This window comes from Dendropsophus ebraccatus, chromosome 13, assembly GCF_027789765.1.
Source record: "Dendropsophus ebraccatus isolate aDenEbr1 chromosome 13, aDenEbr1.pat, whole genome shotgun sequence".
NCBI classification, from domain to species: domain Eukaryota; kingdom Metazoa; phylum Chordata; class Amphibia; order Anura; family Hylidae; genus Dendropsophus; species Dendropsophus ebraccatus.
Genome location: NC_091466.1, coordinates 72,513,486 through 72,532,191, shown reverse-complemented (window position 1 = coordinate 72,532,191; position 18,706 = coordinate 72,513,486). Strand labels below are relative to the sequence as shown.

The following is an 18,706-nucleotide window of genomic DNA, read 5'->3' as shown; positions in this document are numbered from 1 at the left end:
AAACTAACAGACCTTACAAGATAAGAGTGTGAGAGTCCGCTGCGTCTGCTCACGTATTCATGTCAGCTATAGAAAGGGACTGATAGGCTGTCACTGTCATAGCTGTCACTGTCATAGGTCTAGTATTACTTATCACAGGCTCTTCCATGGACGATTCCCATAGGGAAAAGCCGTAGAGGGAAGGATAGACATCAGGTTCCCATGGCCGTCACTAACTCCTGCCCATATTTACTGTAGAAATTACTCGCTATATCATGAAATTTAGATAGGACGTATATGATCGGCCAGGCCGGCAACAATTAAATAGAATAGTATAAGGCATAAGACATCTTATGGCATGGGTAGGGAACCTTGGCTCTCCAGCTGTTGCAAAACTACAACTCCCATCATGCCTGGACAGCCAAAGCTTTAGCTTTGGCTGTCCAGGCATGATGGGAGTTGTAGTTTTGCAACAGCTGGAGAGCCACGGTTCCCTACTCTTGCCTTATATGATCTGGTAACACACAGGCGTGAGAAGATTTATCGGGTTTGGAAACAGCCCATTATCTCACTTACATAAGGCACAAAGATCAATCAGGATTAACAACCTCGGGGTGAATTCCAAAGGCCAGGTGTGAACGCACCTCTATGGAGATCAGAGCAAGAAGGTGCAAAACGGGGGCTTCGACGGAAGGCATTGCCGTAAACCTGACAACACCACCAATCTCAGAAACACCATTATTTGGGAGGAAATACTCTTTAATCTTACAAGAAATTACACACTAGCAGATGCGAGAATCCTAACCTGCTATTACAGAGATCAATAAGGAAACAATGACGACCGGTGTCTTCTCCCATCGTCCGGATAGACATGCACTGACCAAATCTGGTAACAGTTACTTAAACTTTTTCAAAAACTCGCAAAAGTAAGTATGGTAAGAAGATTCCCCAGTAACCAAACAAATGGTCTTTGTGAATCATTTAAAGGGGTATCCCGTGCATACAGAATGCTTGAGGGGGGGGGGGGGGGAGGGGGGGATGGCACACTTAGGCCCCCTTAACCCTTCAGGAAAATCTATCAGGATTTCTTATTAGGTAACCTGGATAGATTTCTTGATCCATACAGATCCATTTTTCAGTGGGAGTCTGTGCCTATGAGGGCATCTGGAATTCTCTGGATGCACGGCCGGAAAGTGTCTGGAATTCCGGATTATTGCTTGGCTAGCTCGTACAGTTAAAGCGACTCTGTACCCACAATCTGTCCCCCCCCCAACCCACTTGTACCTTCGGATAGCTGCTTTTCCGTTCGGCAGGAGATGCAGTTATTGTCATAAAAACAACTTTTAATCCGGCAGCGCTGTGTCTAACGGCCGGGGCTTACATTTGTATATGCATTAGGCTGGCACCACCTCTCCGTCCTTCCTCCCCACCCTCCTCATTATTAGGAATGATCCAGGAACATTTACTGCTGTTTGAGCTTTGCACAGGTGTATTAACGATCCAGCCCATGTGCCAGGCTGCCACAGGTGTGCAATAGGAAGCAATCTGCCTGGAGTATTCCTAATGAGGAGGAGGGCGGGGAGGAAGGACAGAGGTGGTGCCAGCCTAATGCATATACAAATGTAAGCCCCGGCCGTTAGACACAGCGCTGCCGGATTAAAAGTTGTTTTTATAACAATAACTGCATCGCCTGCCGAACGGACCCCAGGACAGATCTTGGATTAAAAGCAGCTATCTGAAGGTACAAGTGGTTTGGAGGGGGGGGACAGATTGTGGGTACAGAGTCGCTTTAAAGGGCCAGCACCAACACTTGGGCAAGTGCTGCCGGGTGCTATTGCCGACCCTTTAACTGTACACGTTTGCATAGAGTTAAATGTGGCACTGTGTTTAACACGCCTGGGAGCCGATGGCTCCTGGCTCTGTCAACCACTTCTCTGGCCGGAGGCAGCATAACGCGCAAGAGGCCACTCTCTTCCCCCAGTTTTGCGGCGCACGAGTGACGTCAGTCATGGAAGGAGATAACTCCTGTCCACAGCAGCAACACAAGGGGGGCACAGGGAAGCGGGGGGAGGGATGAATGACTGAAATTATAAATCTTTTTTTTTTTGCCATAAACCGCTGAAAATTACATTTTGACCATTTGTTATGGAACATATTCCTCTTTAAAGGTTTTAAGAATATTATTGCAATGGAAGCCGACCAACCGCGTGAATATTTCATAATGTAGAAGTGTTACATTAAAATATACATGAACGTTTTATACGCAGTAATAGCGGCTGTTTTCAGATCCAGACATCGATCGCGCTGTAAAGATCCGATGACAGGAGTAGATGTAGCAGCACTTTACATGACATATAATACCGTCAGCCTGGTAATCACAATACCCATGAACATATAGACGAAAAAAAGAGCAGTAAGGCGAGCGAAGCCCATTATAAGGAGCGGGAAGGAAACCTTACAGTAGAAGAGCTGTGAAGCGCGTTCCAGAAATTGTGCCTAACCTGCGGATTTTGGATCTCTCTCGTCTCACAGCATGACTCCAATTATTCTATTACTTCTGCTCGCATGCTTTCTGAGTGGGCAAGCCTTTCCTAGCGTGAGATTCGCGCTTCCTTTGGTGCAGTTTCCTGCTGTCCACACTTCTCATAGAGCAGTACACAGCACTCACATCCTGCCCTGCTCCCTCTCCCCTCTCGCAGCATGCACTCTCATTAATACCATGGAGGTTTTAAGGGTTTTTTTCTGCCCCTAGTAACACAATTACATTTTTGCAAACTAAATAAATATAGTAACATGGGTTGAAAAAAAAGTCCATCCTATGACCAGAAATCTAGTACCCATTAAAGAGTAAAAGAAAAAAAAAATATTAGATATAGATTATATATATATATATATATATATATATATATATATATATATATATATAAAATCTATATCTATCTATATAATCAAATTAGCTGGTGTGAGAAAGTGCCAGAGATTTGCAATTTACTTCTATTAAAAATATGTCAAGTCTTCCGATACTTATCAGCTGCTGTATGTTCTTTAGGAAGTGGTGTATTCTCTCCTGTCTGACAGTGCTCTCTGCTGCCACCTCTGTCCATGTCAGGAACTGTCCAGAGCAGGAGAGGTTATCTTTGGGGATTTGCTACTGCTTTGGACACAGGTGGCAGCAGAGAGCACTGTGTCAGACTGGAAAGAATACACCACTTCCTGCAGGACATCCAGCGGCTGATAAGTACTGGAAGACTGGAGATTTTTAATTGAAGTAAATTACAAATATCTGGCACCAGTTTAATTGAAAGAAAAAAATAAATAAATTGCTGGAGTTGCCCTTTAAATGTAATTTATATAAGAAAAAGGCATCCAGCCCGCTCTTGATCTTGTTGAGTGAACCATCACATCATCATGTGGCAGACAGTCCACAGTCTCACTGCTCTTACAGTAAAGAATCCCTGTCTGGAGGGCACGCAACTCCGTTTTCCCGGACTCCCTAGTGCTGCATCCAACTGGATTAGCAGCCCCTGGTAATCAAATGCCGAACGATCGGAGTTGCACTCATCTCTGCTGTAGACGTAGTGGGTGGCTCCATGTTCCAGGCCTAGATAGGAGCAGATCACTAGAAAATCTTTGTACTGTCCGTTCATATATTTGTGTATTGCAATTAGATCGCCCCTAACAAGTCTCCCCCCCCCCCCCCATTTTTTTTTGTATTCATTATGTGGATAGCCAATATCTATGGTATTACCTCATTTGTTCCTGACTGAAAATTCCTGGAATCCTTTCCTTCCGGATGGGGCCACCAGCAGAACGTCCCCAGAGGATGAAGCTGCATGGACTGTACCACATAAGCTCTTCACATGGGGGGGGGGGGGAATAAAAACTCTGGTCAGAGTTACTGGTGATGATTAGACCGCTCCTGTCTCTGAGGAGTCTGGCCAGAATGGGGGCACTCCTTCTCCGCTTCTCCACCTTGCTAACTAACGAAAACAGGCTCAGCTTATTCTTGGACAAGTCTGCCGTTTACACTGTGGATTCTCACTCTCGGGCCTTGTATTATAGCTCTGTGCAGTCTCCAGGACTTCTAGATTTCTCTACGCCTCCGAATATAGATTCGCTTTAATGGACGACGGCCAAAAACTTGGCACAGAGTCCAAAATGGCGTGGTCCACATCACCGTACATTGGCACAAATATGAATGGGCTCCTCTGCTCCCCCATGCGCCATGTGAGACTGCTGCTTCCGAGGACTCTAGATGAAGCCCAGGGGAATCCAATGGACCAAGGAATAAGAGGAAAATGGTGGATTAAAGGAGCGTGAGATTCCAGTGTATGACTTGAACTGTCTCTTAGTTCTGGGGGGGAAATAATCCCTGACAATTCTCATGAAACTGATGGATTCTTTATCCAGACAATGTGTGTCTGATGAAGGGAGTGGCACAGCTCCCGAAACATGTTGTAGGCATAAAGGATCTATAAGAATTGTCCAGGACTATGTTCTCCTGACCCAAAAGCTAATAGTCGGTTCAAGTTTTGTTTACACGGATCTTGCGCTCTTTTAAAGTGGAGTGTACCAGCAGGTACATCGCTTTAAGACGTTTACATCAATAGAGCAGTGCTGACACAGGGATGCCGATGCTGCGGCCATTTTTTTTCAGAACCGCAGCCCAGTTCCCGCGCATGGTGCCGGGCTAATTCTGGTCACCGACCCTGCCTGGAGACGGGCCCACCCCTAGTTTGACAGAATTATGGAATTAGAATAAATGGAGCCGCGTCACAGAGGGGAGATTGTCACACTGGGGGCAGACAGGCTGGCATCCAGTGCTTCATGTCAGGACGGTGACCTGCTGCTACATTAGCTTTAATCCGCCATCTTCTTTTTGTTCATTGGTCCATTGGAATCCACCAGGCTTCAGTCTCTATATTATATTATATGTCCTTCATAGAAGGGCAACACCCCGAAACAGCTGTCTGTGGATGGATACCTGGCTTTGGTATTTCCCATGTCAAATCCTTAGACCTGTAAATTGAGTAGGATACTGACTAAAAGGGCCACTTAAAATGGTGGTAGTCCTGTGTTTCAAAACTCTTTAAATGAGGCCTCATAGACTCTTTTTTTCATATTTGATAAAAGGAATGGCACGGCTCCTGAATAAAGGATCCATTCCTTTCATAAGAATTGTCTAGGATTATCTTCTCCTGACCCCGCGGGATAAGAGCCAAGTTAGCCAAGAGGTTTAAGTTATTGACAGGGATCTTGTACTCCTTTAATCCACCATTTTCTTCCCGTTCCTTGGTCCACATATGCTCTTCATAGTGTATTGCCTACCGTAGGACCCATCAAGTTGGGTATCTGTTCTATTTTCCTAGTATTGGTATCACTCCCCTTGGATAACCCCGCACATATAGAGCCCATTCTGTTCTTTTTACATATTTATAATGGAATATGGCACAAAGACGCCTTACAGAATCTCTACAGTAATTGTTATTTATTATATCGCACTATATACACTAGACTATAATACCCGTCATCATTATGACACGCGCCTCGGTCGCGGATGAGAGCGGCTTTCATATTCCAAACAATGTGTTTTCTCCCTTACATCTGACTACATACCGAATACTTAAACAAAAGCAATGTCTATGGCGGCAGTGAAAAGAGATCTATCTTTGATCTGCAGATCTCATTGTGCCCATCCGGAGCTTTCATACAATTACTGGCGGAGATCTGCAGCCGGCAACAAACATCAGCGTTCAATGAGCTTTCATGTCAGATGCGGCTTTACAGACTCAATCTGGAATTTAAAGAGCATAATAGGATAAGTGGCATTACCTTGGAGATTAGACACCGCCGTTGGATCGTGACCATTTTATCCCATTTGCTGCCGTAGTAGAATAGGCAATAGATGGGGCAGAGAGGGGTTTGAGCTCCCCAGGGTCCTAGTCTCAGGCTTCTGTCCGACAACCATTATTGTATATATAAAGGGCACATGGGTATTTATGTCTGACAACAGTCACCCTTGGCCATGATGTTATGAAATTAAGTAGCCCTATGGGAGTCGACAAGGTACACTCACTGACCAAATAAATTATCGGTGGCTGAAAAAGTTGGATTCTGTCCAGAAAACATGGATACATTTATAGGTCATATCCATGTTTTCCTAGACACCTCTAGGGATGCATCTAACGTCTTAAGACAACTTCAAATGACAAATGATGAGACTAGAGTATGCTTGAGTTGTGCACATATCCAGTATACATACTAGTTTCCTAGTCCACCATCCAGACACAAATGCCACCATGCCTCTCCAATCTCTCCCAGGCATTGTAATGGCTGGAGCACAGTGGAGTCGCGTAACCTCCAGAAGTGATCATGCTAATAAGCCGCAATAGGGAGCAGAGTCCCTATCGTTCTGTGTAATATGGTGAATGATTTTTGAATATCGTTGGTCGTTAAAAATCGCTCCATGTAATTAGTACACTAAGGGGCCGCTTGTCCTCACCAGTGCCGGCTGCAAGGTGGGATGGACTTCCTGCTGCAGGCAACTCCCACGTCGCTACCCCTGGTGCAATTTGCTTGTGTCTGAGGTGAGGTGAGGTACAGAGACGTGAGGCTAGAACGTGGTTATAGAGAGGCAGGCAGGTGTCAGACAGGAACCAAGTCAAGGACGTGAGCAAGGAGGGCTGCTACACAGAAATGAACTTAAGAACTTGGAACGCTCTCTCTTCAGGACATCCTGCGGCCATGTGTTCACAGGACATCTCCACAAAACTGCCGCCCTTTATCAGATTTATTGCACTTATGAGACCAGTATTATCTTCCATCTGAGCTACAAGTCGCCCAACAGGCTACTGGAGTCTTCTTTTAACGAATGATGAGAATTGTAATTTTTCAACAGCTGGAGGGTTGCGAGTTTGACACCAGTGCTGTAACTCATCCTATCGATCCCTTACATATATCATGGTAACAGTCACAAACTAAAAGTTTCACTGATTTCTAACAACTCTTATTTCTTGGTGCATTTTGTTCATCAAAGTGTTGAGTGTATTAAGAGAAAACCTTCTTTCTCTTTGGGTAGAAATCGTTGAAAAGTAGTGTGCCTAGCTGCAGGGAACTCTTTACAGAAGTTCCATTTGGTTGATAAAAATCCCTTCGGACTAAGAAGTTGAGACAGGCCATTTCGGCAACGTTTTCCACAGCCAGCTACGGCTTAGGATATGGATGCTGTTCAAAGGGCAGATTTTGGCTGACTGGAGTATCCCAGACAAAAAGATAGAAAGGCCTTTGTAGATACCTCAGGAACATTGATCATCTGTAAGGCTTTGGTCAATAGGAAGCTTTCTGCCAATAGTTCAATGTGGACTGAACAAAAAGCTGCCGCCATACAAAACACGCTCAAGGTGCTGAAAGACCAGAACATGTGAGCTCATTACTGGCTGTTCCCAAACATCTAAAGAGGGTGCCGTGTCTACTGAAGACGGCCAGGTTCAGGCCAAGTTGTATCTAAAACTGCTTTGGGCGTTGAATAAGAGACATTTTGACTCCCTAAGGCAGGGATGGGGAACTTTTGGCCCTCCAGCTGCTGCAAAACTTCAATTCCCATCACGTCTGGACAGCCGAAGCTTCGGCTTTGAGTGTCCATGTATGATGGCTCATGAACTGTTTTTGCTGTCCGGTAAGACCTTGACCTTTGCCTCCGTAGTCATCCACTACTTGGCAAGATCACTGGCCATTAAAGGTGATGAACCTCCATTAGGAATAAGTGCCGAACGTTCAGGTTCATATAAAGCTTGATGATCGGCATCTGAACCTAAAAGCCTAGAAAAAGTGGATGCAGCCCGAGGACTGCCTGGAAAACATGGATACAGCCTATGAACAATGAAGGTGCATCATCCTAGATGACCACTAATGGTGGATAACTATGGTCTTATAAGAGAAGAGAAATACAGTAACGGCTGTAAGACCTTGACCACACTATATTTCTCTGCTCTTCTGAAACCACCATAATCATCCACCACTGGTGGTCATCTAGGATGATGCACCATCATCATTCATAGGGTGTATCCGTGTTTTCCAGGCAGTCTTTGGGCAGCATCCATCTTCTGGAGGCAGCAGGTTTCAAATGTTGATCATTTGGGTTCGTTCAAACCCAAACTTTTGGCGAATTCTCTCTTCTCTAACCTTCATGACTTATGTCCTTCTCCTTTGGGGGTGGACAAAATACACCCATCCAGGATCCAGCATAGATAGAGGAAGAAAAAGGAAGTATGGTTTAGAGTTGAGGGAAGGGGGCAACTACCTGGAGAGATTGGATCTCCTCAAATGTTCATGGAGTTTTATTTTAGTCTTGTGGTTGCTTATTGGAGACATTTCGGCTGTGTGTAGAGTTTGCACAGATGACGAAACACGTGCCGAGGTCCAGGTTGACACCAGTATTAGGAACGTGACACAGGAGTCATTGCTCCAAGAGTCTAACATACGATTTACTATTTTCTTTGCTCGCTTACTACTATGAGCACATCCTGAAATATGTGACATTACATCTATACAACTATCTAGAAAATAATTATAGCCTCCATGGAGTCTTAAGTAAGCAGGTGAGACGTCTCATGGCTGCTTAGGAACAGCTGTAAATCTTGCAGGATCTACTTTCCATGTTATTTGTCCTGGAGGCATCCTGACAGGCAGGAAGTGCGAGGGAGTACATTGCAACACAGGAAAAGACAGGATACATCTCTCCGGCATTGTTTCCATTTATTGCTAGAGTAAACCCATTCACGGGTCTAGACACGTCCCGAGCCATGATCCCGCCAACTTTGTCCCCATTCATTTTACACAAGGACTGATGGGTCGGCACTGCTATGTTATAGAAGAAGCCTTTATGGAAGGGTCCAATATCGACGTTGGCATGACGGCCCGGGAGAACGGTCTAGGAGGCGTTATGTACACAGATGTAATCTGTCAGTCGTGAATGGAAGGAGAGCACAATAGAGCGCAGCTGGTAAATTGTAAGCGCCAACGCTTTTCCCGGAACTGAAAATCAGTCACAATTGAAAATTGCCAGACATGATTCTAAAAGGAAACCCCACCTAAATACCATGCAGATGGGAATATTAAAAGGGGTTGTACAGGCAGGGAAAAATAACTGGGAAATGGCGCCCCCCACGTCTACAGGGTTGTGTGCGGTACTGCATCTCAGCTCCAGGCACTTTGACGGAGCATTGCTGATATACCAGGCATAATCTATGATCTGTCCAAAATGTGGACATATAGGAACAGCTGTCAATCACTGAATGACTCCACCCACTGGACTCTTTCAACCAGAATGGGCAGAAATTTCAAGCTATAGGAGTATGTGCACACTCAGGAATTCTCGCGGATAACTTGCCGTGGATTCTGCAGCTCCGCCCGTGCCATAGACTCCATTCTATGCTTGGGCAGATCCCACCATCTGCCCAAAGAATTGGCATATCAATGCAGTCTATGGCACAGGCGGAGAGTCAAGCAGCAGAATCCGCAGGAATTCCTCAGTATGCATACACCTTAAGGCTGGGTTCACACTACGGAACCAGAGAGGAGAATTTCCACCAGATTCCGTAGCTCGTACCAGTTCATGGCCGCGCCTCTCTCCCGTGCCATAGACACTATTCTATGTACAGGCGGATTCCGCTGAAAGAATTAATGTGGCAGAAATTCTCCGCTCGGGTTCCATAGTGTGAACCCAGCCTAAGTGTCCATAAGATACGAGCCCGGCGTGCAGTATACCTTGCGATGCGCCAGCTTACTCCAAGTAGCAATCTCTTGCGCATGGTGAATACAAAGTATACGTTTTGGGTATTTTTTTAGCAAGAAAAACAGAATATCAGGTTAAAACAACATAAAATAATAAGAGAAGGGATGGCGGGATAAGAGTCGGCTGCATTATGTAGAAATATTCAGCTCGGTAACTCACACCCTCTCCCATATATGCTCGGCATGGGGGGGGGGTGGGTTAATTTAGATTTCCATTTACCATTTACATTGTGCTCGGCAGATATGGGACAATGAGATACGGAATTATACAAAGTAAATTGAACGGGATTTGACCCAAATATTAAAGATGGCCACAGATTAGTCAATCAGAACTTGGAGCAATAGGTCGAGTGTGGAATGACATTTTTTCCCCATTACAGATACTGGCAATTCTCCATTGTCTGAGGACTAGGCCCTCTGGTCGGGGCGCTGGTGATCATGTGACACCAATCAGATCCATGTTACGTCAGAGGAGGAGACATGAGCTTTCCTATATCCTTCCCCGGCATCAATATGGCACATGGGATCACCCTCCCAGCATGAGCACCGGGGCATCGAAGCCACATGGCTATAAGCAGCTGCGTAAACATGCCCTCAGAGCCGTGCCCGAGTCACATGATGATACATAGACGACAGTCAAAACAAACACAAAGGGAACAAACTCCACATAAAAAACCTGAACACTCTCAAAACATAAAAAAAACAACAAGGTTCTGGCATATCAATAATGTTGATCGGTGGGGGTCCAGACTGATCTATAAAACAAGTCGGGAGATGCGTGTAGTTAAACGCTTCTCTCTGCCTTTCCTGTCTCACTGCACTGCTTAAAGGGGTACTCCGGCAAAAATCTTTTTCTTTCAAATCAACTGGTTTCAGAAATATAAATAGATTTGTAATTTACTTCTATTTAAAAAATCTCCAGTCTTCCAGTACTTATCAGCTGCTGTATGTCCTGCAGGAAGTGGTGTATTCTTTCCAGTCTGACACAGTGCTCTCTGCTGCCACCTCTGTCCGTGCAGAGCAGCAGCAAATCTCCATAGAAAACATCTTCTGCTCTCCAGACTGGATAGAACACACCACTTCCTCCTGCAGGACATACAGCAGCTGATATGTACTGGAAGCCTTGAGATTTTTTTTAATAGAAGACATCACTGTGTATATGTGTCTACGCTCCTCACTTTACTCTGAATAGGACATCTGCGGGGTTAGCCCAATGGCCACGTATAGCCCTAATCTTACCGGAGCAGCTGTCACTCCAAAAATAGGAACTCGTCCAAAGTGTGTACATCACCTGACCGGCTTCAGCGCCGCGCCATCCCGCGCCCGGCCTCTGTGCCCACAACCCAGAACAGCTGCTCGGTGAATGAGAAGAGCGTCTGGATCACAAATCAGGTGCCGAGCTGTCGGCCTGTGCGCTGAGGACAGCTGCCATCACTGCGGGCGTGCAAGGAGGCCACGCCCACTTGTCTAGATAGCAAAACTAAAACGGTGTCCAGCTACCCATTGCTACGTCAAGACAAGTGCATGCCGACAGTGATGGTCAAACCATTATGGCGGCCAAGGAGTTCCATAGTCACCAATTTGCTGAGCTTGGTTGGTTTAGGACGCCATCATGGGGGAGCAATGTATTGTAGCCCTTGTGTTATGGCCACAATGACCAGACGTACCGTGATCACTCTATAAGGGATCTAAGGTGGTTCAGGAGATCTACAGGAGATCCAGGTACAGCCTCCATCTATAGGCCAGAATGGCTACCGATGCCAAAAATGACCCCTGATGGCAGAACGCCTCAACATGGCCGACCTCACGAGGAAAAACGAATCCACATGGTGCCCAGTGTGACCCACATAGCAGCTGGCCCAATGTGAGGTGCTTCTTAGGGGATGCTCGGCTCGTCACCCCCCTCCCCATCGTCCTATGATCGGTCAGCAACGTCTTCTCCTCTGTTATTACTGAGAATTATTATCAGCTTTACAACCCGGTTCCATCACACCTTGTAGATTTCCACCTTGTTTGCCCCGGGGGCCACGGCCTATGCCTGGCCCCCGGGGGGGACGTGCCCATCTTCATTAACCAGGGTGGGCGGCATCACTTTAAGAGTATAGAAACCTGACGCTGTTCTGCACAGAACGGGCACCACACACAGCTGCCCTCGCCCATTGGTCACATCACAACCTTCACCCTTCTCATCGGCTTGATGCCACTCAGTGGGTAAAGTTACCGCTGTCTGCAACGTAGCCATCACAGCCCCCCCCCCCTCCTTCTGCCCTGGCCACCATCACCGCCTAGGGGGCATTCACAACCAGCCACTTCTGCCCTGTTACACTGTCACAACCAGCCACTTCTGCCCTGGGCACCATCACAGCAAGCCACTTTACCCAGGCTAGGTTAGAGGCATGACAGCCATCATGGTAAAGGCTCCCCCACTGGCACAGAGATGCCCCCTGCACCCAGCTGACAGGCACAGGACCCCTGGCTGCCCCCCTGTAAGGCACAGAACCCCCGCACCCACCTGCCAGACAGTACCCCCGGCAGCCCCCCTGCCAGGCACAGGACCCCCGGCTGCCCCCTGCACCCACCTGTCAGGCACAGGATCCCCGGCTGCCCCCTGCACCCACCTGTCAGGCACAGGACCCCCGGCTGCCCTTCTGCCAGGCACAGGACCCCGGTTGTCCCCCTGTCAGGCACAGGACCCCCGGCTGCCCCCTGCACCCACCTGCCAGGCACAGGACCCCCGGCTGCCCCCTGCACCCACCTGTCAGGCACAGGACCCCCGGCTGCCCCCCCCTGTCAGGCACAGGACCCCCCCCTGTCAGGCACAGGACCCCCCCCTGTCAGGCACAGGACCCCCGGCTGCCCCCCCCTGTCAGGCACAGGACCCCCCCCCTGTCAGGCACAGGACCCCCCCCTGTCAGGCACAGGACCCCCCCCTGTCAGGCACAGGACCCCCCCTGTCAGGCACAGGACCCCCCCCCTGTCAGGCACAGGACCCCCCCCCCTGTCAGGCACAGGACCCCCCCTGTCAGGCACAGGACCCCCCCTGTCAGGCACAGGACCCCACCTGTCAGGCACCCCCGCACCCACCTGTCAGGCACCCCCGCACCCACCTGCCAGGCTGTTGTAGCAGTCCACCTCAATGCTCTCCACCGCCCTCCGTTGCTCGTCGCTCAGGCTCCCGGGCTGCGGGCTGTCCCCGGTCTCCTGCTCCCCCGGGAGCCCCTTCAGCTCCAGCAGCGCCCGGTGATACTTGCCGATGGCCTCCCGGTACTTCTTGTCCTTGTAGCACTGGGCCCCTTGGCTCTTGAAGTCCCGGGCTCTGTGTATGAGCTGCGCCGGGTCCCCCCGCATCCCCCCGGGGGCCCGGTCCATGGCTGTGCAGGCGGCGGCGCTCCGGTTACATGTCCGCGGCTCCCGCACGCATCACTCTATGGAGAGAAGAGCCGTCTGCACACACAGCTCCCCCTCCTCTCAGGGCGGCCCCTTCCCCAGATCTTAAAGGGACAGACAGCTGCAACACCACCCCCACAGCGGCTGAGATCACTGCCCCCCTGTCCTCAGGCGCCCTCCCCGCTGCTGCAGAACATCTTTAGTATCAAACATGTCAGGAAGGGCAGAGCAATCACGACAATCACAATCCCTGTGTGTACTGGCTCCCCCTGCTGGCGGCGATGCGGTACCGCCACTGTGATCATCGCTCCGTCACCACCACTGCTCTGACTGACTGCTGTGACGTGTTGTCCTGCACTGCCCGCTCAGCCAATCACTGAGAGGGGACTGTGCCGCTGATTGGCTGATCAGGCAGTTCATGCAGGAACAACACCTCACAGGATCCTGGAAATTTTTGCCACCGCTTTCCTGTTAAAGGGGTATTCCACTTAAACATAACTTTTCATATGTTGCTGCCCATGGTGAGACTAACAATCCCTTCCATACTTGTTATTATCTATTCAGTCTCCTTCCCTCAGTTCTGAGCTGCTGATTTCTGCTGAAGACACAAAAATCTGTGTGTGAGCTTTTCTCTCTGTCTCGCCCGGCTGATGTAAACAAGTCCCTGGCAGGCTTTATCTGCAACTTTGGTTGTTATATGAGTGGAATACTCTTTTTTACCCTAAAAGAAGGGAAGTAGAGGAACAGCTGGAGAAGCCATTAGTGATAGGAAGGAAGTATACAGGGGTCAAGAGGTTAAGGACAGAAGGAGGACAGATTCCTGGCGCAGGAGGTTTCTAACCAGACATGAAAGTATATAGTAACAAATATATAGTGGTATATAGCTGCTTATATGTCATCATGTTTATTTGCAGTTTTTTTAGGCACCATCATTAAAGGGGTACTCCAGCAAATTTATTTTCCTTCAAATCAACTGGTGTCAGTAAGTTATATGGATTTGTAATTTACCTCTATTAAAAAATATAAAGTCTTGGAGTAGTTATCAGCTGCTGTATGTCCTGCAGGAAGTGGTGTATTGTTTCCAGTCTGACACAGTGCTCTCTGCTGCCATCTCTGTCCATGTCAGGAACTTTCCAGAGCAGCAGCAAATCCCCAAAGAAACCCTATCCTGCTCTCCAGACTGAAAAGAACACAAAACTCTTCAGTGAAATTAGGGCTGTGTTCACACATGTTGGAGTGTCATTGCAGTACTGCAGCGTATTCACAAAAATGATGCAGTAACACAAGTAAATGATGCTAAACGGCAGAGAGGATCAGAGCCGACACTGCCAATCCCACCTGGAGAAAAAATAAGCCATAAACATTATATCCCATGTAAGATAATATCGGATAAAGTCCTTATTGTGGGGCTCAACTTCAAAGATAAAAGATGCTCGATCATAATATGTGCGTGGAAATGAAAAGATTTTTTTTTTTTAATTAAATTAAAAAAGTTCTTAAATACAGCGTGCTGTGTGGTGTTACAGGTAGAGAATACAGCGTGCTGTGTGGTGTTACAGGTAGAGAATACAGCATGCTGTGTGGTGTTACAGGTAGAGAATACAGTGTGCTGTGTGGTGTTACAGGTAGAGAATACAGCGTGCTGTGTGGTGTTACAGGTAGAGAATACAGCGTGCTGTGTGGTGTTACAGGTAGAGAATACAGCGTGCTGTGTGGTGTTACAGGTAGAGAATACAGCGTGCTGTGTGGTGTTACAGGTAGAGAATACAGCGTGCTGTGTGGTGTTACAGATAGAGAATACAGTGCTGTGTGGTGTTACAGGTAGAGAATACAGCGTGCTGTGTGGTGTTACAGGTAGAGAATACAGCGTGCTGTGGTGTTACAGGTAGAGAATACAGTGTGCTGTGTGGTGTTACAGGTAGAGCATACAGCGTGCTGTGTGGTGTTACAGGTAGAGAATACAGCGTGCTGTGTGGTGTTACAGGTAGAGAATACAGCGTGCTGTGTGGTGTTACAGGTAGAGAATACAGTGCTGTGTGGTGTTACAGGTAGAGAATACAGCGTGCTGTGTGGTGTTACAGGTAGAGAATACAGTGTGCTGTGTGGTGTTACAGGTAGAGAATACAGTGCTGTGTGGTGTTACAGGTAGAGAATACAGCGTGCTGTGTGGTGTTACAGGTAGAGAATACAGTGCTGTGTGGTGTTACAGGTAGAGCATACAGCGTGCTGTGTGGTGTTACAGGTAGAGAATACAGCGCTGTGTGGTGTTACAGGTAGAGAATACAGTATGCTGTGGGGGTGGGACTACAATGAAATCATAAATTACTGCAAATAATTCAGTAACACAATGAAACTGCAATGTGTGAACACAGCCTAGATGTTCTGCAACAGATTTGGGCAGGGAATGTGCAGGGTGGAGGACTGTGATAACCAGCTGAGGGAAAGCATTGCATTCTGGAACCTGTAGTACTGTGTACAACTGCTCAACCAGGAAGTGCAGAAACACAAAACAGACCCCCCCCCCCAAAAAAAATAAAAAAAATAAAAAATAAATAAATAGAAAACAAACAGATTTTTGGTAGTTTCAAAACTGCGATAGATAGGTAAGTAATGCTTTATGCTTCTGCAGAAGTTTCATTTTTATTACCTCTACCTGGAGTTCCCCTTTAAAGACAGTGAAAAAAAAGCTAAAAAACAACAAGCGTGGTTTACAAAATCCCATCCGCATATAATGGTCATGAACATTCATTTGACGTTCACTCAAATAACGTCCATTATTTAATACACTATGGGGGTGATTTATCAAAGGGTGTAAAATTTAGACTGGTGCAAACTGTCCTCAGCAGCCAATCACAGCTCAGCTTTCATTTTACAGAGCTGAAACCTGAGCTGTGATTGGTCCTGTATATAGTTATAGAGGGAATAGAATGGGATGGTACATGGGCCTCAGCCACAGATTCCTATACTATTTGCTTATATTATTATATCATTTTCAGCTGATCGCAGTCTTTCAGCATGTTATAACATAATCTAATGCTGCGTTTACACGAAACGATAATTGACCCGTTCGTACGATTAACGATGTCGGAGTAACATTTTTTTTTTTCATAACCATCAGCGTTTAGACGGTACAATATATCGTACGGAAAATCGTTTTGCGATCATTTGGCAATTGCTTAAGCCTATCTCACACATTGGTTAAAATCGGCGAACGACTGTTTACACGGAACAATCTGCAAATTTTTTGCGAACGACGATTTGAGAACATGTTGTAAGATCAAAATGAATGATTTCTCGTTCGACGTTTGATCGTTTGCCGAGTTTACACGTACGATTATCGCTCGAATTCGATCGTTATCGCGCAAATTCGCACGATAATCGTTCCGTGTAAACGCAGTATAACGCCATTGGTACATCTCTCCGTGTAATAGAAGATGGGCAGCTGATGGCGGCTTGCAGCCCGCCAATCTAGCAGATCTTTAAAGGTCACAGAGTACGATTAGTAACGGCGGGAGTCATGGATCCACTGGATCACTGCTACTAATGGTGCGGATCAGGGAGCGGAGTCTAAAGCCCCTGTTACATGGGGAGATATCCGGGAGCAGGCACCGACCTGTCAGGTTAGCGCTTGCTTGCTCCTCGTTCCCCCGCTGGCGCTATTACACTGCTGACAGTGAGTGGTTGTGTGGGTATACAGTTCTATTATAAAAAGAGTATAAAACAAACAAAAAAAAACCCTCCAAATAAACGGTACTCCAAATCCCTCAAAGGATACAGTCACACATAGAAAGTCTCCGTGGACCTCACACATCCGATTTAATACATGAAATCAGATGTGGATTTGGCTTCCCATTAACTTCAATGGATCAGCAGGTATGCCGCCAATTCACTACAGCAGCTTATTTGCCGAAATAAAAAAACATCTCTGTGATAGATTTGAGTCTAGAAAGTCACATAAAGAAAGAGTCCATCCATTCCCTGCATCCAGTCAGCCTCCGGGAAGCTGTACATAACCTGCTCGGGGCGAGGACCACAAAGGGATCCCACCAGATATTAGCTTCAGGAGTTTAGGGTCCATTTACACAGAAAGATTATCTGCTAAAGATTTGAAGCCAAAGCCAGGAATGGATTTGAAAAGGGGAGAAATCTCAGTTTTCCTTTATGACCTGATCTCTGTTTGTAGTCTGTTTCTGGCTTTGGCTTCAAATCTTTGGCAGATAATCTTTCTGTGTAAATGGACCCTTATACTTTGGGTAGAGATCCCTGTGATGGTGATCTAAGCTGTAAGTGTGTGTTCCCAGCAAAGAGTGATGGGTGAGAGTATTTTCCCAGTACATTATACTGTATATAGGCTGAGGACTATGTTATATACTCATACACCATCTGCAGAACATTGGGTGGAATGGATAAACAAGGTATAGGGAAAACATGGGAGTAGAAAAACATGGCCGCCTTCTTCCAGAAACAGCACTTCTGTCCACTGTTTCATTGAAGTGAATGGAGCTGAATTGTAATACCACACAGAACCTGAGGACAGAGGGGGTGCTGTTTCTGCAAGAAAGTAGCTGTGCTTATTCTAATCACGGATAATTCCTTTAAGGTCCTTTTATACAGGCAGATACCGAGCCCAGATTACCTAAAAGCATTATGGGGTCTGCATACGAATTAACCTTCTAGGGTTCGATAATGATTTGTAAAAATTAAAGGTAAAATGTTGTGTTGTCGACACCTACAAATGTATGGAATACTGGGACATCCTATACCTTACAGGCAGTGTCCATGGGAAACACAAGAAACACAAATCCTTTAAAGACTGTATGAAAAATGCATAGAGAGGTGCGGAGCAATACATTGTATTGTTTACAGGGAACACTGGACTCCGGGGTTCAGGTTTCTGCCCCATTTTCAGACTTGATCAGGTTTCAAAACGTGAGCAACGCAAATGAGTCCGGACAGACATCTATACCGGAAGCGGACAGCCTGGTAGTCATAGCACGGGAGATCATCACAAGGAATGGTGTATAGAGGGATAAGTACCATAAAGGGATTCAGTGATGCTCCTACTATGCACAGTAGGGCCTCGGCTAATGTTATCCCATCTCTGTTTCCCTAAATGTGGCGTGGTCCATTTTTCAAACCGCTACTCTGTTCCCGCCATCTGCTCTGGTTTCTCATTGTGCAATTAGGCACCATCGGAGCACTGGAGTGCGGGCCCAGTGCCCCCCAGTTCACCAATAAGGCAATAACCACTCCCCTTGGTGACGCGGCCGGACTGAGTCTGAAAAGGCAGGTCACCCAGGGGAGGGGATTGGTCGGCGCACTGGTCCAGCCTTCAGTGCACTGAGCGAGTTTAATTGCACAACGGGAAACCAGCGCAGATGGCGGGAACTGAGCACCAGTTTGAGGATTGGACCACTGTTTCTAGACCAGAGTGGTAGTCAGTAACCTCCACAATGCGCCATAAGCTATGGGAGGGAAAGAGCAGCATATCACGAGACACCTTTACTAAATGGCTGTATTGACAAAAATACTTAATAAATTTACAGCA

The 18,706-nt window shown here is 47.0% G+C and overlaps 1 protein-coding gene across 1 annotated transcript in view; it reads right to left on the bottom strand.

The window, feature by feature from the left end:
- Positions 1-13,376, bottom strand: part of TTC9 (tetratricopeptide repeat domain 9) — a 29,869-nt gene extending 16,493 nt beyond the window's left edge. The window contains exon 1 of the mRNA XM_069951344.1: positions 12,879-13,376. Coding sequence (XP_069807445.1) covers positions 12,879-13,140 — 262 coding nt within the window. The 5' untranslated portion in view covers positions 13,141-13,376. The remainder of the gene's footprint in view (positions 1-12,878) is intronic.
- Positions 13,377-18,706: the final 5,330 nt, after the last annotated feature.